The sequence below is a fragment of the Aulonocara stuartgranti genome, assembly GCF_965226115.1.
Source record: "Aulonocara stuartgranti genome assembly, chromosome: 6".
Taxonomy (NCBI): Eukaryota; Metazoa; Chordata; class Actinopteri; order Cichliformes; family Cichlidae; genus Aulonocara; species Aulonocara stuartgranti.
The window spans coordinates 40,445,236-40,472,916 of NC_138944.1; the positions used below are offsets into that span (position 1 = coordinate 40,445,236).

Here is a 27,681-nt window from a genome sequence, read left to right on the forward strand (position 1 = left end):
ATCTAAGACAATGAACCACCACAACAGAGGCTCTAATGTGCTACATGTAATGTGCAAAAATCTCAATGTATTTGCACCCATTCAAACAGCCCAAACAGTGGAGATTGGTGGACTGTTTCTTTTACAACCCCATAAAAACAAGATCACTCTCATAATCAGGAGAATCAGAATCAGAATACTTTATTAATCCTGAAGGAAATTAGGGGTATATTTTCAGACAAAACCTAAGCCATTGTTTATCTCTATCTAAAGACCAAAAGATAGTGTAGGATCAGTTTTTGGTACATTCCATGGTCATTTCACCTGTGTCTTTCTTCATCCGTTTGAATCTGTATTTTTACTTTGTCACATGACAAAGCCGAAAGAGAGATTGGCTCAAGACAGCCAACCGGAAAGCTTGGCTTATAAAAAATATTGCTAAGCTCCATGATCCACCATTGCTGTAAAAACAATGGTCCATTGGCGTAAAAAAATTTGATGAACTTTCAGCAGCTCTGGCTTAGAAATAAAGAAATGCCATTTCCTTAAATCCATTTGATTCCAAATTACAATGCAGAAATGAGAGAAAATCACCCAATTGCATTAACATAGCCTTACGAGGCTTTTTAAAATATGAGCTGGTAAATGACTATCTTGACTGTTTCTTTGTCTTGCCTGATTCTTGTTATAATGTGCTTATTTTTGTTGAAAAAAAAAAAAGAAAAGACACTCAGTAAAGCCGCTACTCCTCAATGTCAAACAGGAGCCAGTAGAGGTGGTTTAGGCATTTGAGACCTCCTGGAGACCTCCTGAGTAGTGATGATAAATTCGATTCTTTTTACTGAAACAAGTTTGAATAAGTCACTCACCAAAATGAATCGTGTTTTTTGAGTCACTTGAGTCACTGAGTCAGTTGCCCAGAGAGTGCAAAAAATTTACATTTTCATTCAAACTTAATTTGGTTCTCTTTTCATGTATATCCTACTGCTAAGATGATTGAAAAAGAAAAACAACTATTTTTATAGAGCAAAAAAGAGCAAAAAAAATTAGATTTCTACAGGGAAAATGTATTTTATTTATTTTTATTTTTATTTTATTAGTATTTTCCTCAAATGTGTCAAATATATATTTTCTCATCTAAATGTCCACTGAGCTGTGAGCCAGGGGGTGGTAATGCACCTTAACAACCAAGAAGAAGAAGCTGTGAGCAAAGGAGGGGGGTGGGGGGGAGTGAGTGAGAGATTTGCTTATGCTACGATTCAGCACAGGAAAGGAGGGGGTGGGTGAGTGAGTGAGTGATTCGTTCATTCTACGATTCAGCACAGGAAAGGGGGGGGGGGGGGTGAGTGACTGAGTGACTGAGTGATTCTTTCATGCTACGATTCAGCACAGCAAGGGAAGGGGGTGAGTAACTCAAATGTGCTGTTAGCAGAGCGATGCTACTGTGAACTGAGGAGCTAATTCAAATTCAAATTCAAATTTTATTTGTCACACACACACAACCATACACAGTATGACATGGGGGTGAAATGCTTGTAGCTGTACAATGCCCGACCATTAAATGACAGAAGAAAAGTTCTACAATATTTACAATTTACTACAAAAATTTACAAATTAACTTAGGAATTTACAGTAAAGAATGTGCAAATAGCAGAAGAGATTATAAAGATAAGGATTATAAATTATAGGAATTATAGGATTATAGGATTATAGGAAATGTGTGGTGGTGCGTGTGGTGACGTGTGTGAGAGTCCAGTCTTATAGTGACGTGTTTGGGAGAGTCCAGTCCTACACCTGGTTCAGGGCCCGAATAGCCTGGGGGAAGAAGCTCCTCTTCATTCTCTGTGTTTTGGCCTTAAGGGAGCGGAAGCGCTTCCCAGACCTCAACAGTGAGAAGAGTCCATTGTTGGGATGGGAGAGGTCCATCATAATCTTCCTAGCTTTGGACTTGCACCGCTTGGTGTAGATGGACAGCAGGTCAGGGAGCTCTGATTGAATGATGCGTTCTGCCGAGCGCACCACCCTTTGCAGATCTCGTCTATCCTGCTATTGTCTTGATGTGAACTTTCTACTCAGGGTTTTTTCTTCCAGTTCAGAGCAGAAATGTTTCTGTTAAGAAACTGGCTGTTGTTTTTTTCCGCACAATTTTAATTACAAGCTAGATATATTTCTACTATTGAAATTAGTTTGCTAACAGCAACAGGGATGAGTCAGTGAATGAGTCATTTGGGCTTGTGAATCATGATTCACGAGTCAGTAAAGTGATTCTCGAGTATTGAATGATATGATTCGCATATCACTACTCCTGAGCACCTAGTAGGTGAAGTGTTTCAGATATGCTCTGGAGGAGGAGGAGACCCAGGAAAGAGGGATTAAATCTCTTGGCTGGCTTGGGAGTGCCTCAGTATCCCTCCAGAACAACTGCAGGCGTGGCAAAGGTCTAGGTACCTCTATCCCAACCCAAGCCTGGATTGGGTGGATGGATAGATGAATGGATGGCACAGTTTTTCTAATATTTGCTCTAATGGTCTGAAAACTTGTTCTTCTTTCACTTTAACTTTAATGTTTCTTTTTCTTTCTTTTTTCCTTCAAATTTTTGAATTAGAATGATTATTGTTCACTTATATTTATGAGGTCATAGGAACAGAACTGGCTTGCGTACACATTTTGTGATGGCCAACAGTTTTCCTGGGACTTGTGAGAATGAAATCGAAATAGGAAATGGAAGAAGCCCTCTTCAGGTGTGTGTCTGCTTGAAATACACTAATACACTACAAATTGGAGAGTAATGACTTGCTCAGATATGGAAGGCGAAGTTATATGTCTCCTATACCTCAAGACTAGATTTAAATTCGGGAAAGTAAGACAGTTAAGATTATGTTTGTAGGTAAAAAGTAGTAAGTGTATAATATGATGATCTGCCCAAAGATCTACTAACAAAATATAAATCACGTATATTTAGACTTCAAACCCATTAACCAACTTTTTACATTTAGTCCATAAATATTTGAACAGTAGATGGTGAATTTGTTTTCATGTCTGGAGGTTGTTGTAACTCTTCTGTACAAATATGGAGACACATATATGTGCACAAACGCAGACAGTGAAGTTAAACAGGTTATAGCTGCAAAAACTCATGCATCAACATGAAGCACACAGATATGTTTCACATTAGGTGAAGTCCCCTCTGCTCACGCCAGAAAGCTATCTCTCTCTTTCTATCACTCTCTTAAACTTTTCCTTTCCCTTTCCACTTCATCCTCTAATACTTTGTATGTGTGCTTGTGCATCCAAACCACTGCAGCTCTAATTGAAACCATGTTGGGTCTTTTTTCACTGCCAGACGCTTTCACGACTTCAAACAATTTCCCTGTCTGCAAACACACTGTTGTCCATCTCTGTGTCTAAGTCAATGGTTCCCCTAAATATGGCATTTCAGATCAACAATTTTTACATTCAGGTGGTTTATAATTGATCATGTGTGTTTCTATGTACAATGTTTTCAAGGGTAATATATTTTTTTGTTGGCATTTTCTAAAAATCCAAACTAGGTATCTGATTTCCAGAGTAATTCACAGTTCAGTTTATTTTCAGTTACATAAATATTAAAAGATTAATAACAATATTTAGTTACTTATAACATAATGGCTTACAAGTGTTCTACATTATATGTAGGAGTAGCATCATTATAAATTGATACCTTCCCTTACAGCCAGAAAAGGGTTTTGCCACCAGTCTTAACGCCTCTGCATCTGTTTGCCATTTAGTCTCTTATTATACAATAATTTACAACCCCAATCCCAAAGAAATTGGGATGCTGTGTTAAAATGTAAATAAAAACAGAATGCATAGAGTTCTGAATGTCACAAACAAATGTTTTATTCACAATAGAACACAGAAAACATATCCAACAGTCAAACTGAGAAGAAGTACAATTTATTTTAATTATTATTTTGAATTTGATGAAATACTGTGATACAGGGTAATGTTTATTACTGTGGTATTGCAAACAAATGCAGAACCCAGGCAAAAAAATTAGGCACATGAATCAGTTAAAGACTTTATTCAATCATGATATGTTTACAAACAATGATACAAATGTTTACAGAGATGAACAAACAAACAAAAACTCATGAATGAGCCTTTACTTAGGCAAGAGTCAGAGATTGACTTAACACAAGGATTACATTAACTAGAACGAGAGAAAATGGAAACTGGCAGTGAGAAGCTGGGCAAGATCTGGGAGGGAGGAGAGGGAGGTGAGTTTAGCAACATTTTCCACAGGCTTCCTGTGAGAGCAGGAAGGCTGTGTGGAGTGGCTCCTAACTAAACATACAGTTTAGTTGGGATGCCAGGCAACAGGAGATAAATGGCATCCAGCAGAGGTTGGTGAATGCACATGGAAATAGTTTCTGAGGCAGGCAGGGTTAACACTGGAGACAAAAAAAGGTATGGTATCACACGGGAACAAGTAGCAAGGAAAGAGCAAACAAACTGGCCTGTTTACCACACAAGGTGAGCTGATAATCTGGTGGAGTCTGGATTGGCAGGGGAATAATGTGAGATCAGTCCTAGCAAGACTGGAGACAGAGCAATACTGGAAGAGCATATGGGACAAGGATGCAATCCATAACAACAGTGTTCAGTGGCTAGTGGTTCTGAGAGCTGACTACAGCAACCTCCCTGAACAGGATTCAGTAACCATCACAGTGGCAGACTGTGCCAAATGGAACAGCTGCTAGTAGATGAGACACACCTGGAATAGCTAACTGAAGGCCAGACAGTCCTAATACCCAAGGATCCCATCCCACTAGCAGCCAATAACCTGCCTCAGTACCACATGATCAGGCATCATAGCAGCTAAGATGAACAGGGACATGGCTCAATACATGAGCAGGCCACAGAAAGGAACTGGCAGGAACACCAGAAGGGGCCACCAGCTCCCGGTAGACAGAGCAGTCGCCTAAGACTGCAAGACCAGGCTCACCAACCTGTGCATCACCTGCATTGACTAGAAGAAGGCCTATGGCTCAATGCCCCACCCATGGATCCTGGAATGCCTAGAACTACACAAGATCAACAGGACGTTAAGAACCTTACTCAAGAACTCAATAGGGATATGGCGAACAACACTCAAGGCCAACTTCAAGCCAACTGCACAAGTCACCATCAAGTGCTGGATTTACCAAGGAGGTGTTCTGTCCGTACTGCTGTTCTGCATAGGGATGAACCCCCTTAAGTGAGATCATTGACAAGACTGGCTACAGATACCGACTATGGAATTGAGCATGCGTCAGGCACCTCCTGTACATGGATGGCCTCAAACTTTATGCCAGTCGTGGATGAGACATTGATTCACTGATTCAAACCACTAGGATCTATAGCAATGACATTGGAATGTCATTCAGACTGTTGAAGTGTAGTCGACTGGTAACAAAGAGAGGGAAAGTAGAACTTAGGGGATTGTACGACTTCGGGGACAGCTACAAGTACCTGGGAATCCCACAGGAAAATGAGAACCATGGCAAGGCTGATAGGAAAGCTGCAACCACCAAATACTTGCAAAGAGTAAGGCAAGTCCTGAAGAGTCAGATGAACGGGAAGAACGAGATCTGGGCAATCAACACCTACGCCCTCCCAGTGATCAGATGGGATAATAAGATGAAGGTGCAGATTGTGTAAAGATGCCTCTGAGACAATCCAGCAGATAACAGTAAGGTGCAAGCAACCAGGGCATACATGGAATGCCATAATCAAGTGGCCGCCATAGTATACAGGAACATTTATGTCAAGTATGGCCTGGAAGTCCCAAGGCCAAGGTGGGACATGCCCCCCAGAGTGGTGTAGAATGACTGAGCTAAGATCCTGTGGGACTTCCAGATACACATGGGCAAAGTGGTGATGGCTAACTTAGTGTTGGATAAGCAGAAGAAGATAGCCACAGTAATAGATGTAGCTATACCAAGTGAAAGCAACATGAGAAAAAAGGAAAGTAAGAAGCTCGAGAAGTACCAAGGGCTGAAAGAAGAGCTTTATAAAATGTTATCTCAGATTGTATTTTGACAAGTCTTTGAGCTTGATGGTTTGGGTTATGCTCTGACATCCACTGTCAACTATGGGACCTTTTAAAGACAGGTGTGTGCCTTTCCAAATCATGTGTAATTAACTGAATTTAGCACAGGTAGACTGAAATCAAGTTGTAGATGATCTGCGGAAACATAATGCTCAATTTTGAGAGTCATGGCAAAGACTGTTACCTATTTAAATCAAATCAAATCACTTTTATTGTCACATCACATGTGCAGGTACATTGGTACAGTACATGTGAGTGAAATTCTTGTGTGCGAGCTTCACAAGCAACAGAGTTGTGCAAAATACAATAACGTAAACAAGCAAAATACAAGAATGGCTACATCTGAAACTAATAAATATATGTACAATATATAATAGTATATGCATTTCTGGATGTGTATACTAAATATGTTTCTACGTGTGTGTGTGTGTGTGTGTACACATATTTTACTAATTAAATAGAGTAAACAATAAAATAAAATAAAATAAAATGGGGATCTAAGATGGCGCCGAGTATGGCAGCCTCGTCACGAGCTCCCCCAAGCAACAGCTTTTTTCTGTGTTTAATTTTACTTTTCCTTCATTTTTTTGCGAGTAGCACATGTCTCCTTGTGTACGACCGACAAACCTTACTGGACATAAAAGACGGTCTTTCTTATAACTTTCCGGAGTTCAAGGTTTGCAACACGGACGCTCCATTTTCAGACCCCCCATTCATCTCACCTGAGACGCCTTTGTTCTCTGTCCCTGGAGGCCGCAAACGCCGACGCAGAGGGAGAAGATCTGGCGTTCTGGTTCGACTGAGACGGCGCACTAACAGACCACCGTTACCCAGTTTATTACTGGCTAATGTGCAGTCTCTGGAGAACAAGCTGTGCGAGCTTCGGGCACGGATCTCATTCCAGTGAGAGATGCGGGACTGCTGCGTGATCTGCCTCACAGAAACCTGGCTATCGGACAAGGTACCGGACTCCGCAATACAACTACCGGGGTTCTCTCTGCACTGCGCGGACAGGTCACAGGATCTTACTGGGAAAAGCAGAGGCGGTGGTGTATGTTTCATGATCAAGAACAGCTGGTGTGATTATGCGAACGTGCACCCGGTCAAATCCTTCTGCTCACCGGACCTGGAGTACCTGATGATTAAGTGCCGGCCATTCTGGCTACCGAGGGAATTTACAGCAGTGATTATTACGGCTGTTTACATTCCCCCACAAGCCGACACTGACCGAGCACTCAGGGAACTGTACAGCGCGATCAGCAGTGAGGAAACCGCACACCCAGAGGCGGCGTTTATCACAGCCGGGGACTTTAATAAGGGAAACCTGAAGAAAGTCTCACCAAAACTCCACCAACACATCCTTTTCAACACACGTGGAAACCGGCTACTCGACCACTGCTACACCTCTTTCCGGGATGCGTACAAAGCCCTCCCCCGCGCCCCATTCGGCCAATCAGATCACCGCTCCATCCTGCTCCTGCCCGCCTATAGGCAGAAGCTGAAACGGGAAGCTCCAACCCGTAGGGCGGTGCACCGTTGGACGGACCAATCGGAGTCTGCGCTGCGGGACTGTTTTGATCACGCGGACTGGGAAATGTTTCACGTGGCTGCTAGGGACATTGATGAGTACACAGACTGAGTCTGCGGATTTATCAGGAAATGCGTGGAAGATGTCGTCCCATCCAGAACAGTTAAATCCTTCCCAAATCAAAAACCCTGGATTAACGGAGATGTTCGCGCGGCACAGAGCACCGCCTTTGCCTCCGCGAACACATCGGACTACAAACACGCACATTACCAACTCCGGAAGACGATCAAAGCAGCCAAACGTGAGTACAGGGACAGGGTGGAGCAACAGTTTGACAACCCTCGGAGGATGTGGCAGGGACTAAACACGATCGCAGACTTTAGAGGGGAAACCAGCACACCGCAGACCACGGCCTCTCTGTGTGAGGATCTAAACGTATTCTACGCTAGATTCGACACAGCGAACACCATGAGACCGGACAGTGTGCGCACCGCGGATGACGTCAGTGCGCACACTGTGTCTGAGGAGGATGTGCGGAAGTGCTTCAGGAAGGTGAACGCGCGCAAAGCTACTGGTCCGGACGGGATTCCCGGCCGCGTCCTCAAGTCATGCGCGGCTCAGCTGGCTGGAGTGTTCACGCACATCTTCAACCTTTCCCTATCTCTGCCTGTAGTCCCAGCCTGCTTCAAAATAGCCACCGTCCTCCCTGTACCCAAATCCTCCACCATCTCCTCATTGAACGACTGGCGACCTGTAGCCCTGACCCCCATCGTAAGCAAATGCTTCGAGAAGCTGGTCAGGGACTTCATCTGCTCTGCACTACCCGACTCACTGGACCCTCTACAGTTTGCATACCGCCACAACAGGTCCACTGATGATGCCATAGCCCTGACACTACATACTGCCCTGTCACACCTGGAGAAGAGAGACACGTATGTGAGAATGCTGTTCGTAGATTACAGCTCAGCATTCAATACCATCGTTCCCTCGAAGCTGGACAGGAAACTGCAGGATCTAGGACTGAGCAGCTCCCTCTGCAGCTGGATCCTTAACTTCCTGTCTGACAGACGCCAAGTGGTCAGACTGGGCAGCATCACCTCATCCCCCGTCACACTGAACACTGGTGCTCCACAGGGGTGTGTACTGAGCCCTCTCCTATACTCACTCTACACCTACGACTGCACAGCCACTAACAACTCCAACATCATTGTGAAGTTTGCGGACGACACTACAGTGGTGGGTCTTATCACCAATGGTGATGAGACGGCCTACAGGGAGGAGGTCAGCGCCCTGACCCACTGGTGTCAAGACAACCATCTCACCCTCAATGTCGCAAAGACAAAGGAGTTGATAGTGGACTTCCGGAGGTGCAGAGAAGTACACACCCCCATCACCATCAACGGCGCTGCTGTGGAGAGAGTGAGCAGCTTCCGGTTCCTTGGTGTACATCTGGCTGAGGATCTTACGTGGTCAGTACACATAAACAAAACAGTGAAGAAGGCGCAGTAGCGCCTCTTCTTTCTCAGGAGACTGAAAAGATTCGGCATGAGCCCCGCATCCTCAGGACCTTCTATCACTGTGCCATTGAGAGCATCCTCACTGGATGCATCACCACCTGGTATGGCAACAGCACCACCTACAACTGCAAAGCTCTCCAGCGAGTAGTGCGGTGCTCTGAACGGATAATTGGAGGTGAGCTTCCCTCCCTCCAAGACATCTACAGGAAGTGCTGCCTGAGGAAAGCGGGGAGGATCATCAAGGACTCCAGTCACCCCAGCCATAAACTGTTCAGACTACTTCCCTCGGGAAGCAGGTTCTGCAGCATCCGATCCCGAACCAGCAGACTGAGAGACAGCTTCTTCCACCAGGCCATCAGACTGCTGAACACGTCATAGACACCTCACCTTCACTACTGGAACTTCAACATTATGCACTACATACTGTACAGTAATGCCACTGTTTTGCACATGTCCCAACTCAACTATCCCTAATTTTTATGATATATTTTGTTTTTATTTGTAATAACTTTGAAAGAAATTCAAGCAAGCTTTTTCCACATTGTCATTATGGAGTATTCTGTGTAGAATATTGAAATAAAAAATAGAAAAATTGGCATTTCCTGTGAAAATGCTGTGTAGATGCTGTAAAGCTGAAGCTGTTTGCTAAAACTAGCTGAAAAAGCTGAAAAGTTGCAAAAAGTGTAAAAACTTTGCAGAAGCATAAGAACTTTGCAAAAAATGTAATTACTTAGCAGAACTGCAATAACTTAAAAGAAACATGATTCTTGGCAGATATTCAATAAAAGAGCAGAAGTTATATTGTAAATATTGTAACTTAGCAGGAACATGGTAACTTCTCAGAAATACAAGAATTTAGGAGAAATACTATAAGATAACAGAAATACTATATTTAGCAAAAATACTTAAACATTACAGAAATACTATGATTTAGGAAAATACTACAATATAGCTGAAATACTCTGATTCAGCAGAAATACTGTGATTTAGCCGAAATGCTGCAATTTGGCAGACAAACTATGATTTGGCACAAATATTATAACATACCATGATTTAGCAGAAATACTATATTTAGTAAAAAAAAAAACAACAACTATAATTTAGTAGAAACACTATGATTTGGCAGAAATACTATGATATAGCTGAATTAATATGATTTAGAACAAATACTATGATTTAGCAGAAAGTAATAACTCACTTGGAAATACTGGAAAAGCAAAATGACCAGCTGAAAAAAGCTGAACATGGTTAAGTTCCCTCAAAACTAATTGTTGTTCACCTGTGACAAATGAGCAGAAATAAAAAAAAAAACAAAAAAACAAAAACAAGAAAGAACAGCCAACAAATACACACAATTACAAATATGGACACATATGGAAAAGCAAGTGCACAGAGACACACACACACACACACACACACAGGATCTCTGCCAGTCACCCAGTCTGAATATATTCAATTTGAATCCTACAATGAGATTTTGCCAAGAAAGGGTCTCTCTCTCTCTCTCTCTGTCTCTCTCTCTCTCTCTCTCTCTCCCTCTCTCTCTCTCTCTCTCTCTCTCTCACACACACACACACACACACACACACACACACACATTAACTTTGTGTTACACTATCTCATACCGTACATTACCAAATCTCCATTTGCACTATTTGCCTATTTGCACTACTCTGCCTGGTTTGCACTCAATGTCATTTACCCTTATATTGTATATTGTATAGCTTTCTTGTTATATGTAAAATTGTATTATATTATTTAATTTTTTTTACTTTAAAAATTTTTACTTGCATTTTTAATCACTCTTATATTTAAATGTTCATTTTCTATTTTATCTAGGGATTGAGAGTAACGAAGTTTCTATTCTCTGTATGTCCTGTACATGTGGCAGAATTGACAATAAAGTTGACTTTGACTTTGACACACACACACACAACACAGTGCTTCTGTGAAGTTATTACAAGTTCAAAACCTTTTTCAAATACTGACATCAGCTTTTTTCAGCTTTATATTTTCAACTGTATCTATGACAGCTTGGATCTGCCCAATTTGAATCCACCAATCAGAGATGCTGCTTCTGTCTGCTTTGTCAGGCTGTGTAGTTGTTCCTGTCAATACAGCTGCACCCCTTCCTAACATAGACAGCGAGATGGGCTTTCTGCAAAATATTTCTGACATGGAGCATTAACATAACATCTTAGTTCTTTTGCCCTTCTCCCCCGTCCCTCTTCTCAGCTGTTTCTCTTTCCCTCTTTCTTTCTCCCCTTCTTTCCCCCAGTCAAGTCTGTCCCGTATTCAGTAAGTGAAAATAAAATAAACAATAAAAGGTGAATCAAATGGACAATTACAGTAAGGCTGGGATGGTCAATTTGGTAAAGTAAATCTGTTGGGCATCTTTCTTTGCCTTTAGACAATAATTCTGATGGCAAAAGAGCCAAACGGGACAGGCAAGAAAAAAACCAAAAAAAAAAACCCCCAAAAAAACCCCAAACATAACATCTTAGCAAAAATATTGTGACTTAAGAAAGACATGATATTTTAACAGAAAAACTATAATTTGGCAGAAATACTATGATTTGGCAGAAATACTATATTTATTAGAAATACTATATTTAGCAGAAATACTATGATTTAGAAAAAACACTATGATTTACCATAAATACTAAAAAATACCCGAAATACTATGTGATAGCAGAAATACTATGAGTTAGCAGAATATTAATAACTAATACTAAGAAATATTGGAAAACAAATATTACCAGCTTAACAAGGTGGATTTTCCTCAAAACTACTTATTGTTTAACTAAAACAAATTTTCACAAACTTTAGAAAAACAGCCAGCAGATACGCAAAATTAGAGCTATGGGCACATATGGATACAGGATCTATGCCAGTCAACCAGTCTGAATATATTTAATTTGAATCCACTAATGAGATGCAGCCTAAAAACGGTCTCTCTCTCTCTCACTCTCATACTCACACACACACACGCAAACACAGAGAGATAGAGAGGATGTGAATAGGGGTTGTTAATAGTGTTTCTTCTAATGTCGTGTCCAAATTCATGGGCTGCATCCTCCTGAGGCCGCATTTGTAAACCAACGTCACAGCGACGCGCCAAAGGCTGTCCAAATTCGTAGACTCCTCCGAATGCAGCCGACAAATGCGTCCTCCTTTTCCCCGAATTTGAAGGATGGTCGGGTGTGTCCTTTGTGGCCCACCATATCCCAGAATTCATAGCGCGGCCGAGCCAAACTCCAGTTTCCAACAATGGTGGTCACTACTAAGTTTTAAAATTACTCATACTACTATTTCTGGGTCACAAAATAAACTTTTAACATATTTTCAGGGTAGAAAGTAGCTGTGTAAACATCAAATATCTGCTCGGTTTATCAAGATATTGCATATTAGCAAAAGTGCTTCGACGTTTTCGGAGATGTCTGCTACCCACCAGCTCGATAGCTAGCCGGGAGCCCGAGAGTCACTGAAGCCGCCGAGAACGGCACAACTCCCAGCACATCATTTTCAGATCACTGCAGACTTTCGCTACTCGGGTTAAACGTAATATATAAGTCACTTAGACAACCTAAAAAATTTATTGTTGGGCTTTTTTCAGTGTTTTGTTTGTTTGTGAGTAAATCGGTTTGGCTGCGATTAAAGTTATTAGATTAGATTAGATAAAATAAAACTTTAGGTGGGTTCCTCCTTGGTTTTTACACAGCTGACTAAACGTCAAACAGAAAACTGATTAAACAGAAGTATGAGACGGTCGAGAATTTACGCCAGTGTCCTGTTATATTTTAGATAGCAAGGAGCAGACGACCGAGTTTATTAAACTCCGCCGAGACAGCGGTGACGCTAATCAGAAGGCTAGACCGTCCAATTTCGCCAGCCATTTACTTCCGGCCTACCCGACCTTCTGAGGACCCGGCCCACATAGACCGCGAAGGCCGGGTCCTCGGGAGGATGCAGCCCATGAATTTGGACACAACCTACGTTTCCAGGTCAGTCAAACAGCCTGGAGCTGCTCAATTTGAATCCACTGATCAGAGAGGCTGCCTGTTACCCCCCTAAACAGCTGCACCTGGTGCAGCCCTTTACACACACACAGGCACAGAGAGAGTTCATGGCCAAATGATAAAAGGTTAATGAAAAATTCTTGAATTGTGAGTGTCTTCAGGAGTGTCTGAAGATATATTGGCACAAGACAAGCTTCATGTCTTAACTTTGCTTCGTTAAGGAGATATGACGATTTGAAAATGCGTCTCATTAGAGAATTCCAGCGCTGATTTTGAACAAGCTCTCCATTGACCGTCTATGGAGAGTATTCAGACTTTGTGTTGCTCTGAGGAGATTTGCAAAAACCTGTAACTCCCACAACAATGATAGTGACATTTTCTGAAAGCCAGCAAAAATACCTACGTTTTGATGTATAATTTGTGGGGTTTGAGTAGAAATTGAGCGAGTAGCAAGAAGTTGTACGGACATGAAGAGAAAATTCAAAAAGCTCAAGTGTCCACTCTAAGTTAATTGCATAGCAACCATAACGACGCATGTATTTTCTGAAAAATCACAAAGCTGCAACTGAAAACTTGAAGAGGCATTAAATTAAAACGGTAACAGATATGAAAAAGCTGAATCGTACATGGATAGCCCAATAATTTGAGAACGTTTTAAAGTTTGAATGGCGTTTCTACGTGAAAGTATGAGGATGTAGTTAAGTTTCAAAATCAAGCAAATTTTAGCAGAATTTTGGAAGTTAAAAAGTTAAAAAAGTATAATAGTAATAAGTACCAAAAGTCATAGCAAGCATTAGCAGAAAGAGCAGAACAGTTGAGAGTTTGAACGGTGAAAAACGGCTGAAAACTGAGGGAGTAGTTAAGCGGCAAAGAAAGCAGCAACTTGAACAATAAAGGATAAAGAATAAAGAGAAACAGGAACTCAATAGTGTGGATGCCTTAAAGCATCCAAACGACGACAACAACAACAACAACAACAACAACAACAACAACAACAACAACAACAACAACAACAATAATAATAATAATAATAATAATAATACATTTTATTTAAAAATAGCACCTTTCAAAGCACCCAAGAACACTGTACAACAAATAAAAACACAAAAACTGGAAATATACACAATAATAAGAATAACAGATAAAAGTTAAGAGCATACAGAGGTTTAAACATAAGCAATTTAAAACAGATGAGTTTTGAGGGTGGACTTAAAAAGAGGGAATGAACTAATATTTCTGAGGTCAGGGGGTAAGGAATTCCAAAGTCGAGGGGCAGAGCAACTAAAAGCCCTGCTCCCCATTGTAATCAGATGAGCGGAAGGAACAGATAGAGAAAGAGAAGATGAAGATGTGAGGCCGGTGCCTCACATCTTCATCTTCTCTTCTTTAGTACAGATGAACTTCACAGATGTGAAGTTCATCTGTACTAAATCAGAGAGGTATGGTGGAGAGAGAGAATGAATAGCCTTAAATGTATAAAGGATTATTTTAAAATGGATGCGAAACTTAGAGAGGTAAATCTGGGTGTCATCGGCATAGCAGTGGAACTGAATGTTATACTTATGAAAAATGTGTCTGAGTGGAAGAAGGTAAAGGATGAAAAGGAGGGGCCCGAGGACAGATCCCTGGGGCACCCTAGTAAATAGAGGAGAAGGCTGAGAAGTGAAGGATTTTAATTGAATGAACTGAGTGCGGTCAGACAAGTATGATTTAAAGCAGGCTAATGAAGTATGACAGAGACCAATAGAAGCTAATCTGCTAAGAAGAATGGGATGACAGATGGTGTCAAAGGCTTCACTCAGATCAAGGAGAATAAGGATGGAGAGGAGACCAGAATCAGCTGCCATAAGAAGATCATTTGTTATTTTTATAAGAGCAGTTTCGGTGCTATGCAGAGGATGGAAACCAGACTGGAACTGTTTGTAAAGGTTATTATCAGTTAGGTGTAGATGGACTTGTGAAGCAACTATTTTTTCAAGAATTTTGAGAGGAATGGTAGATTGGAGATAGGACAAAAATTGTTAAAGTTGTTGGGATCTAGACCTGTTTTTTTCAGGATTGGGGTAATGGCGGCAACTTTGAAAGAAGCAGGAACAGTTCCAGTGGTGAGTGAAGAGTGAATAATAGCAGATATGAGGGGAAGGAGAGAGGGTAAACAGGCTTTGACAAGGACAGTGGGGATAGGATCAAACTGGCAGGTAGAAGGCTTTGATTTGTGGATGAGATCAGCATATCAATTAAAGACAGAAGTTGAAAAACAGAGAGGAAGTGAGAAGGGGGTGGAATTACGACAGAGGAGCTACATTGAGCATTAGGGACCAAGTCAAGGTGTATTTCATCATTTACAAACTGTATTTCATATTTACTTGGGTTATCTCAATCTAATAGTAAGATGTTTTTGGTGATCTTACACATTTATTAGAGTGATAAATATACAAATACTTTTCCCCAGCACTGAAAAAGCATAAACCATCTATTAGGAGGAATGTATTTGTTATAATAATTAAATCCATGACGTTTCCATCATAATCTGTCTCTTCTCTGTCCATATATACACATAATGCGTGTCCAAATTATTATTTTCCTCTTGACCAATTACCCAGACTTGGGAGAACAAATAAACAAAGGCACTCTCATTAAAAATGTTTTAGGACTGCTCATCACTGATGATCATATAAAATACATAAGGTTGAATTAAGTCATTTAATATATTCAAGAAAATTAAATTCAGGATTTTCTTGCATATTGCTAGCACAAAGGTGCAGAAAGACCTTGCACAATGGTTTGTGTGATGGGCTTTTCTTTTGATGCTGCATTTTGCTGCATTCTGAGTGAACCAGTGAGCACATCTATATTGCCTAACACAGAAAAAAGGAAACAAAATGTCAGAACATGTGGATTAACTAAGTACTATCAATCTTTTTTGTCTCCGTCTATTGAAGGTGTCCATTAGCCAACAGGACGTGTCCTCTTGGTCAAACCTGGAGCAACAGGCAATGTAGGTGCATCAGTATCACTGCCAGTATGCATGTCAATCCTCTTCCTCCACTAGTGTTCCCTACAAAGCCCTCCCAGCAGCACACTGGTGAGTGTATCTTTTTTTTTCATTTTTTAAGAAAATACTGCAAAGTTACAGTTGGTTATTTTACCCAAGCAATTTTGAAAAAAAAAAAAAAGAGAGAGTAAGAAAAACAACAATTATAGCTGGTGACAGGCATGCAGTAGGCATAAGATTATCATCTGCTTCCACAAAGTTAAATCTGCAGTACTAAGCAGTGTTAATGGTACTGTGGGGTTCTTAATTTTGCATGTAGTTGCACTACTTAAAATCAAACCTCATCACCGAATTCATGTGAAATTAAAGTACTCTAATTAAATCAGCTACTGTTCAACAGTCCAGCCTAGAAGTAATAAATGCATAAACTAGTTTTTCATTATGGCTCTGAAGAAAATGTTTCTAATTTTAGAGATATGCATATTTGTTGTGTACATTGAAGGACATATGCTGGTCAAAAAAGACCGTAATGCCATCCAGAGTAAGAATCTAGTTAGATACCATGTTTTTAAAATGTTTAGTACCAAGTACAATAACCTAATTTTTATCTGAATTTAGAATTTATGTGTTAGGTTTTGTATTGTTGATTGTCATTTATGCTTAGAAATATTTAACCATATATGCTTAGAGGTGTATAATCAATTGTGTAGTGATAGTCTGCAAACTTTGTGTGTATTAGAAAGCACTCTGGGAGCACGAGAGAGGTCGTACCTTGTCTTATTGTTTTATGGTAGGATTAACGTAGCTACGTCTGTTCTAGTCTAAGTGCTTTAACTGCTGGACTTCCTCACTGTGTTATCTAGGGTGAGACTACCCTCTTTTGATGTGTAATTATATTGCCTTCAACGTTCCAGCGAATAGGTTCAAGCTACAAACCTATCATTATGTCTTTAACATGTACCTACAGTAAAACTAATTGTTGTGAGCAGAGGCGGAGCCAGACATTTGAAACACCCGGGGCTTAGCCCTAAAGGGTAGTATGCATGTGGGATTATTATTTTAGAAATGACTGAAAGACTGAAAGATTAATAGGCTCTGTTTTGAGTTTTGTTCAAAAAAGAATGACTTCATATAGGAAAAAAATATATCACATATGCAGGACACCATAAACTAGTTTTTTAATTAAGCAGCAAGGCAGAACAAAGTCGGGCCTGTATCAAGACACGAGGACTAAACCCCAATTCAACCAGACCAAGAACTGATCTGGAATTAAAACAGGACTACAACAGTTCAAAATCAGGACTACTGAGGACTTAACCAAGACAGAACCAGAATCAGAACTAGATGATAGTAGCACTAAAAATCATCATAGACCTGCACTACACTTATTTTTTAATTCTACCAAAGTCCACTATTTAGACTGAGAAAAGTTTATGTAATTATTTAGCCTTGTTGTGCAAACAAGCCTGCATAACTTAATATAGAATTTGAAAAATAACAAACCTAAAAAGAAACACTAGGTACAAGATACATGAGTACCTATGATACGGTGATACTTTTGGTAAACAACCATTTGACTAACATGTTTGTCTCACCTGCTCTTGTTCATCTCTGTTCTGTCCTCATTCTCCTCCATCTCCCTCTCTGCTCCTCTCTCTCCCTCTTTGTGCTGACAATCATCAAATATACAGTTGAAACCAGATATTTACTCTTCAGATAAAAACACTTTTTTAATTGTAACATCAAATCAGACTAAATGTTTATTTTTTTAGATTGATAAATATAAAAAACATTTGTTAATTTTAAGAGTAAAGAGAGAAACTGTCTGTATTTCTTAATTGCAAATGGCACCAAATTGTATTCAAACTGAGCCACACTTATGGAGCTCCACAGTTCTTTTCCTGGTGTTTTGCCTTATATGCATCCACAGGTGTGCCACCAATTTACTCACATGGACTCTGCTAACCTATCAGAAGCTTCTTCAGCTCAGAATGGAATCGTCTGGAGTTTTCTTATTAATTAACAATAAACTTAGTGTATATGTACTCCTAAATTTGATGAAAGTGATAAAAAATAGACAGCTCTGTCTCTCTTTATTCTGACATTTAACTAATTCAAAAGATATTTCAATATTTATCCAAAACAAAACAAGTTTACTCTAAATTGATGTTGTACAGTAAAAAAATGTTCTTGTGTTTTCCATAAAGTGTATGTAAATATCTGGTTTAAACTGTGAATATACTGCTGTGTATTGAAATTCCTCTTGTTTTGCATAGAAATATACTGAACAACATAGTAAGCATAATATATAAAATAACATTTACCTGAGTTTTTTTCTTTGAAAGAAGCCTCTAATGTCCATTCTTATATTTCAGTACATAACTGAAACCGATTTAGTCGGGGAGGGTAAGAACTGAAAATATGAAATAAACACACGTAAGCTAAGACTCTAAAAAAATAGCATTTGTTCGGCTTTTCATTTCGCCATTTGTTGATTCACTTGAAGAGCAAGTAAGGTAATATTGGTCAAGTGATCAGTTTGATATCAATCTTTCGTGGTTCACCGTCATATTTACATTATTTGTACGGTACGAATGATTTGCTTTGGTACCTGGTCAAACTTAAGCTCTCCTTAGTATGGCTAGCTCCGTTTCTCCAACAGCGCACACAGGCAGCAGCTGCCCCGCCCTCTCGCTCAGTCGCTTAGTGCCTGAGCTCGGATCATACCAATATCAGGGGGGATTCACGCACAGTCGTAAATTCCCTCAGTGTGCACTATGTGCTTCGAATATTGTGTGTACTTTTTGTTTTATACAGTTGTCAGCCAGGCATCTAACTATGAAAAAATTACACTCCAAAAGACCCCGGGCTTCTGACAAAACAACCCGGGCTTAAGCCCAGTAAGCCACCCTCACGCTCCGCCCCTGGTTGTGAGTCATCTGGCATCATGGATAGATAAAGCCTTGTTAGCCTTGATGTAGCCTTTTTCAAAAGGCTACAAGAGCTACATGCCCACAGTGGCTTAAGGGTATTTTCAAAAGTACAGCATGAACTGTTTAGGAATTACAGTTATTTACACATTGTTCCCATTTTAAAGGTTTTTAATAATAATAATGGATTTATATAGCGCTTTTCAAGGCACCCAAAGCACTTTACAATGCCACTATTCATTCACTCTCGCATTCATACACTGGTGGAGGCAGCTACAGTTGTAGCCACAGCTGCCCTGGGACAGACTGACAGAGGCGAGGCTGCCATATTGCGCCATCGGCCCCTCTGGCCAACACCAGTAGAGTAAAGTGTCTTGCCCAAGGACACAACGACCAGGACAGAAAGCCCAGGGATCGAACCGGCGACCTTCCGGTTACAGATACGCTTCCCAACCCCCTGAGCCACGATGAAAATCTTTTTCATTCATTGTTTGACTGAAGTCTACAACCCTGTGCTATCATAAATGCGTATCTCCCCCGTTGAGATACTCTGCCAGGACTTTAAGATGAGATAGAAAATAATTCATTTATCAAATATTTGGGAAATTCTTTCGTCACAATAACAAAAGTGTTATATGATATATAACATATATATATGATATATGTACGATATATATATGATGAAGATATGATAAATATATTGTAAAAAACTATTGAACATGATCTAAAAGAATCTGTCCTTGAGGAAACAGAGCCAGAACCTTTGGAAACATCTCCAAAGGTTTCCAGTTTGCAGCCAACAATAAAGTCTTCCTGATCAGTTTGTTTACTTTGTGGTATCACCAGCTCTGGTGTTGCTCCCACAGGACACCTCAGCCAAGTCGTCTGTGTAGCCTAGTGTAATTTCTGTGTCTCTCTGCCCAACATCCTCTGTGCCATTTCTGCTCTTCATCCCGTGTTTGTATGATTTTAGGTTTGTTCTTTAGCTGTTCCCAGTTTAGGTTATGTTTTAGTTTTGCCCTTGCTTTTGTTGTGTTCACCTTCTGCAATAAAGCTTACTCGCATCACAGCCAGTGCCAGCAGTTTGGGTCCTTCCTTCACTACACCACACGACTGCTGCCACAGCCGTGACAATAGTTGTTTCTGTGTGGCATGTACTTAAGTTACGGAGTGAATTTGTATCTGAACGGCAGTCTTGGAACTTTTTCTGAAAGCCAGGTCTCAGTGAAAATTAGAGCTCTCTTATTTCTCATTGTGTTGTAATCCTGGCTCTCAGCTTGTCCAGTTTATTTTGCGGAGACCTAGAAAAGGGTTTGGACCCCACTGGGTAGTACTTGACACTATGGCAGACTGCAAAGGCCTGGCAGTGTCTCAATGGAGGAGATACTGCATTTGTGATGGCACAGGGTTGTAGACTTCAGCCAAACAATAAGTGAAATAGATTTTCATCCAAGCATCAATAACAATCCTTACATTGAACAATATGTTGTGCAGTGACTGTTGAACCTTTAAAAATGGGAACAATATGTAAATACAGCTGTAATATCTAAACAGTTCATGCAGTACTTTTGAAAATACCTATTGAAAGCATGTATTTTAATCACATAATAATTGGACACAGGGTACGGAGCAAAATTACAAAAGTGGTGTCACTGACAAAACACTACATGTACAACAACACAAGCAAATTCAACTGAGACCAAAAAATTCAACAAAGTCAATAAACTGAAAAAAGGACAAATTAGCAGTTTCTATGAGACCAGTTGCAAAGTTCTAGAATCGAAAAGACAAGTTTCATTTTCATCTGCAGCCAGGTTCATGGCAGAAAGCTAGGCTTTATAGTGCAGGTAAACTACAACACCAAAATTCCTATACAACCTCTTTCATGTCATGTAAGTTATTGTGAGTTGACTGTATTGTAGCCTTGTTTAGAAATCTAATGACTATAATGAAGCCTTTGGGCTGTGAAATATTATTGTTGGTATTTAAGGTTAGAGTAGAGAGATTCAATTAGATTAGATAAAACTATTAGAGGAAATTCAGAGTAACCTTACATGATAACACTATTCACTCATAATAATGAGGATGTCTTTTTTTATGTATGTGTGCAGAGTGGTTTGCCCTGGTGCAGGTGTGCGCAGCGGTCAGTTGAAGAATCTGCAAGTTTCTCTGTGAATTTCCCATTACGTCGTTGCGCACTTTGTTCTTGTTTAGGGCTTTTTTTCGCTGTAAAAAGAAGTTTTCTTCCCACGCACAGCAGACGCTAATATTTTTTGTCACTTTTTATGGAATCAAACTCAAAGTAAGGTCAGTACTTCCGCGCTTTAAACGCTGCACGCTCATACTCTCTCCCACAATCGATATGTGATCCATTGTTGATCTGCACACAGCTGTTGTCACCAACGTCGCACTCGCTTACGTCACTGTCATGAGACATTCTCGCAAAAAAATCACGGTTTTAGTAACGCAGTAACGCAGCGTTCCTACGGGAAAGTAACGGTAATCTAATTACCGTTTTTGCAATAGTAATCCCTTACTTTACGCGTTACTTGAAAAAAGTAATCAGATTACAGTAACGCATTACTGCCCATCTCTGGTGCTAAATCACAACAACAGTCATCTCAAGGTGCTTTATACTGTATAGTAAAGTGCTCTAATAGGATGGTATGGTACAAGGTTAAGGGCCTGATTGTTTTAAGACCTTGTATGTGAGGAGCAGAATGTTAAATTTGTTAAATAATTAACTTCAGTCTGTGAGGAGGACTCACCATTTACATGAACAAATTGGAGTCTATTAGGATAGATGTGATTCAAACCACTGCAGCTCAGTACCTTTAATTCCTAGTGTATGCTCTAATCTTTGTAATAAAATATTATGGTCAGCAGTATAGAACACTGCACTGAGGTCAGGTGAAGCACAGAGATGAGTTCATAGAGGCCATAAACAGATCATTTGTAACTTTCACTAACGCTGTCTCTGTACTGTGATGAGTACTGAAACCTTACTGAAACTGCAAATTAACCACTTTTCTGCAGATAATGAGTTAGCTGTTTTAGAGTCTATATGTTGACCTATAATTAGCTTAGATGGTTTTTAAGCAATGGTTTAATTACTGCAGCTTTTTTTCTTGTGGAGTAGCAAACTCATTTTCCAGGTTAAATGAAGATTTTCTAAATTAGTGAGACACCCTTTCCTCTCTAGCTTATAGTTCATCTGCTTTAAGGGGCATGTTTGAGAGTTATACTAGAGAGTCAAGTACTTTTGATTTTTTTAAGAGGTGTCACAGTATTCAGAGTCATACGCAATGACATGTAATACTATTAACAAAATAATCGACCTCGATGGGAGCACAGTTCAGGTAGTTGCTCTTCACTGTGTTGTCCCATGTGATGTAAAAGCTTCTGTCCCATTTCTGATTTGATAGTTTTTGTCTTCTTTCTTCTTTTTTTTTTTTTTGCATATATATCACATTTAAGTCATCATTAAACACAATTTATTATTTGATGCATGCTCAATCATCCAGGTAAGTAAATCTCCAAAAGTTGATTCTGTTCATCTGAACGTAGCGTTTTCAGTGGGAGAAACGTTTCGTCACTCATCCAAGTGACTTCTTCAGTCTCAGCTGACTGCAGGTTTCATCCAACCTTGTAAACAGTGCATTTGCATTATGACTGAAACTAGCACCACTGAAGGAACAATGGGCTGGGAAGTCAGTTCCTTCATCATTATGCAAATTCTCATGACCATTGATCAAAGACCACTGATCAATGGCCATGAGTACCATTCACAGAGAGTTGGAGAATGGCTGCAATCACAGCATTGTAAGATGGCGAAAGATGTAGTGATGTGTTGGTCGCGAACGAAATGGCTCTTAGAGCGGGACCTTTGACGTGAACGACGCAAGCCAGCTCCTCATCGCGAGCCGTGGGTTGTTGTTTTTTTTTCTTTCTTTCTCTCACCCTCCCTCTCGCACTTTTTTTCCGCTTCACTCTGCATGCGAGCCTTGTGCTTTGCGCTGGGAAGAGGGGGGAGGGGCGGTAGTTAAACTCGCACAGGAACAGAGCGGGAGGGAGAGAGAGAAAGAGAGCCAGGGACAACAACGTCACATTAGAAAGGTATAATAATCCACGTACTCATATGCGTGGGTTACATAGAGAGCAAACTGAAGCATTCTAGCTTTTTAAATGGAAACCTACAACACATACATTAAACCTAACAACTACCACACCCAGACTCATCCATTGGATAACCAGACAAGGAAGCGTGATCCATCACTACACTGCTCTAGAGTACGGTGTCGCCATGCTTCATGCCATGCAGCCGATGCTTTGCATTGCATTGGGTAAGAGTTAGATGCAGCTTCATGGCCATGGAAACCCATTCCATGAAGTTTTCAGTGCACTGTTCTATAACTAATTTGAAGGCCATATGAAGTTTGGAGGTCTGTTATGATTTGGTGTAAGAAAATTGGCCAGCACCTTAGCATCCCGCTCTGTGATTTTAACGAACCTATCACATCATGGCTGAGTTGCTGTTGTTCGCAGTTGCTTCCACTTTGCTATAATACCACTAACAATTGACTGAAATGTTTTGTAGCAAAGAAGTTTTACGACTGGACTTATGTTGCTGGTGGCATCTTATCACGAAACAACTCATGAATTCACTGAGCTCCTGAGAGCGATCCATTCTTTCAAAGATGTTTGTAGAAGCAGTCTACATGCCTAGGTGCTTGATTTTATGCACCTGTGGCCATGTAAGTGATTAGAACATCTGAATTCAATGATTTGTATGGGTGAGGAATAGTGATGTGTCGGTCGCGAACGAAATGGCTCTTAGAGCCGGATCTTTGACGTGAACGGCGCGAGCCGGCTCCTTATTGGGAGTGCTTTTTCTTTCTCTCACCCTCTCTCTCGGACTTTTTTTCCGCTTCACTCCATAGGCAAGCCCTGTGCTTTGCGCTGGGAAAAGGGGGGAGGGGCAGTAGTTACACTGGCAGTAGCACAGGAACAGAGCAGGAGGGAGAGAGAGAGAAAGAGAGCCAGGGACAACAACGTCACATTATACAGGTATAGTAATCATCCACAATTATTTTCAGTTGCAGATGATAAAGGATTCAGAAAGTTTATTCATGCAGGCCCATATGACAGAGAATGTGCATCTTCTTTTTGTTTTCATATTGTAATTTCTATTTAATTGTGTTGTGGTTTGCAGTGTTTTGTGTTGTTTCACTTTAAATTTGTAAAAGGAAAAAGCTGAAAATTTAAATATTTAAAAGCTGAAATGTGAATAGTTGGTTTTTGTATTATATGATTTCTTTATTACATTTTATGTGGAGTGAATAAATAAAAGTATATTTACGGTACCCTAGAGTCAAAACACGTAAAAACTCCAAAACATGTACAAAAGACAACAGAAGTGCTCCAGGATGCTAGAGCGCAGTGTTGAGCTTTTGTTACCTAGTGGCTACACAAGCCAGGACCTACCAACGACCGGATTTGGTGTGTGGTAGTAACAGGTAAATTAACATTTTTTTTTTAAATCATTTGAATATATATATGAGTGCTTGTGTATAAATACACAAACAATATACATATGCTTTCAATTGTATAGTAGCTCTGTTTTGGAAGTTCAGTTAACGCTAGAAATGTGTTTTGGAGTTTGTACGTGCTTTGTCTCTACGGGCCACTGCATATATTTATATTTAAGCATATATAAATAAAACCACTTTTTTTTACATCAGTAATTCCTTTTCCATATTTTTATATTATTGTTAATAATAAATTAATTAAAGCAACAAAACAACCTCAAGAGCCGGTTCGGAGCCGAAAGAGCTGGTTCTCTAAAAAGAGCCGGAAATCCCATCACTAGAAAGATGTACCCTTAAGCCCCCTCCTCGATTCAGAGATGGCTTTTCCCTTTTCTTGTAAAAATGGACAACCGTTGCCTAAGAGAAAATCTGTAGTGATCCCGTATGTGTCAGGAGTATCGGAACAGTTGAGACGCATTTTTTCTAAACACCAGGTCTCTGTGGCTTTTAAACCCCAAAGCACGCTGCGCCAAAAATTGGTCCACCCCAAGGATCGGGTCCCCCGACACAAACAGAGTAATATAGTGTACACTGTTAATTGCCAGGAGGATTGCCAGGATTTATACAGCGGGGAAACCAAACAACCTCTGGCGAAGCGGATGGCACAACACAGAAGAGCTACCTCGTCAGGCCAGGACCCTGCAGTGTATTTAATGGAAATCTATTAATGGAAAAAAAATTCTATTCAATCTATTCTATTCTACCTGGATCTGTGTGAGAAAGTAATTCTGCTCTGTACCAGAAAATCCTGAAGTAGAATGTTTGGCCATCAGTTTGTGCTGATCTATGTAGTTCATGCTAAGTTTAAGTAACCAACTTCATCAGTGTCTCTCTTTCTTCCAACTCTACAGACATATTCTCAGCAGATTTATGTGGCCCCAATAAGAAACTGGACGTGGAAAGTTGTCAGTGTGTGTGCCACCAAACTCAAGACTGTGGTCCTAACCATCACTTGAATCGCAATACCTGCCAGTGTGTTTGCAACTTGCCACCTAGCCTATCCTGCCATGTATTCAACAAGGAGACCTGTCAGTGCACATGCAGCAAGACATGCCCAAGACATCAGCCTCTCAACAAGACAAAGTGCTCCTGTGAATGCAATGAGTCGCCAAATAAGTGCTTCCTGAAAGGAAGGAGGTTCCACCAAGCCACATGCAGGTAAGGAAAGATGTCAGAAGTTCACTACCTTCCATCTGCCGTTTACTCATTTAAAATAACATTGTTGGCAAGAATAATGGGATTGGAATAGATAGAACCTTGTCTTCAATCAACAGCGTGAATATTAAATCTAAGCTTATACATAACCGATTAGATACACCAAAGACTGTTATCAGCCACGTTAAATCAACGTCTTTTAAAGTTTTAGACGCATAGATTTTGTCACAGTTTGCCGAGGCAAACTGCGTGGAGTGTGAAGAGTGGACCCAGGTACAGACATTCTAAAACTCAAACTTAACTGATGATTAGCTGTTTATTAAGGCAGACAGAACAGTACAAAATAAAAGGGCAAAAACAATGCAAACTAAGCAATAACCTAAACTGGGTAAACTAGAAAGGAAGCACGAACTATGAAAAACCCTGGCAAACAGAAAAACAAACAAAACTCTAAACATGGCAATGATGATGAGCATATATATATGAAAACCTGAACGCAGGACTTGGCATGGGAACAACACAGACGACCCGACAAAGACTGAATGAGAACGCACAGACTAAAGTCCAAACAAAGTCCAAAACAAAATGTCCACCAGAAGCACAGGGGACAGTCCAAAGCTCAGTTCAGTGGGCCAACCCGGAGGACAGCAGCACCAGAGTCTAAACAGTTCTGGCAGCCGACCGTGCGGATGGCAGCGGTGTGGAAACAGTTCTGGCAGCCGACCGTGCGGACGGCAGCGACGTCCAGCTGGTGGCCCGGAAAGTGGGCTATAGACTGAGCTATAGACTGAAATGCATGCAGTAGTAATGGTGGAGATGATGGTTGTGGACTGAACTCTCCTGAGCCTCTGGAACACAGGGAGGACTGCTGGGCGGGCATATATATATGAAAACCTGAACGCAGGACTTGGCATGGGAACAACACAGACGATCCGACAAAGACTGAATGAGAACGCACAGACTAAATACACACAGGAGGCTAATGAGAGAAGTGGGAACACATGGCTGACACACATGAACATAACGACGTCACAGTGGAACACAGGAACACCAGACCTCTTCAAAATAAAACAGGAAACATAAGACGCTGACATGACAACCTGAACTAGACAACGTAAGACACAGACATGAAACACATGAAGGGCAAGGGAGACTTAACATGGGTGGAAGACACAAGGGGAATCTAATAACAAAGAACTATAACAACCTAGGCATGATGAAAAATGAACTTAGAAAACCTGAAGGGCTTAAACATAAACTAAAACTCAAAATGCTGGGTCAAAAGACCCAGGATCATGACAGATTTGACTAAAAGAGATCACCAGATGCAAAATATTCAAAAATAGATAGAAAATAGATCATTTTGGAAAGGTTTGTAAAGTTAATATAAGCCTACAGGTTTTCCTAGATCAACATTCAGAGACTTTATATACATTTGGACAAGATTTATGTTCAGACAACCTAACAGTATGACAGAAAGCTCTTTTACATGAGGCATAAACCAAACACAGATGTCCAAAAATAGGATATTGTACCTATGGTCGAGGCTTGAGGTAGCAGTATAAGTTGGAATGATTTATTGCTTCAGGGACGGGTGATGCACACTGAAGAAGAAACCACCAGGGACCAAAATAACTTCAAAGAAAACATCAGTTTATTAGTTTTGATTCATGGTCAATAAACTAGGGAAGGGTTTCCTAGAAAGTTGTTTTTGTTGTTCTGGATGCAGTGTTTTCAGTTCAATTTGATTCAGTTTTATTTATATAGTGCCAAATCACAAAAAATCTTTTGCATTTTCAGTAGGAAAAATGCATGGATTTATACATGGTCCAGATGCACAATGACTAAAACTAGGATCAGATCACTAGCTAACAATGAGTTTCAAGCTCACTTTCAT

General features: G+C 40.4%; 1 protein-coding gene and 1 long non-coding RNA gene across 3 annotated transcripts in view; one reads left to right on the forward strand and one right to left on the reverse strand.

The window, feature by feature from the left end:
• vegfc (vascular endothelial growth factor c) overlaps positions 1-27,681 on the forward strand; it is a 100,953-nt gene that overhangs the window by 59,229 nt on the left and 14,043 nt on the right. Inside the window, exons 5-6 of one of the 2 annotated variants that reach the window (XM_082536088.1) lie at positions 16,059-16,114; positions 25,481-25,787. In XM_082536088.1, the coding sequence (XP_082392214.1) occupies positions 16,059-16,114; positions 25,481-25,787 (363 nt within the window). Of the gene's footprint in view, positions 1-16,058; positions 16,202-25,480; positions 25,788-27,681 lie in introns of both variants that reach the window. The other variant, XM_082536087.1, reaches the window with a different exon arrangement.
• On the reverse strand, positions 16,678-21,152 carry LOC309708255. The gene is made up of 3 exons (XR_014277223.1): positions 18,723-21,152; positions 18,436-18,524; positions 16,678-17,780 (listed from the first exon to the last, which is right to left on the reverse strand). It is a non-coding gene; the product is annotated as an uncharacterized lncRNA (long non-coding RNA).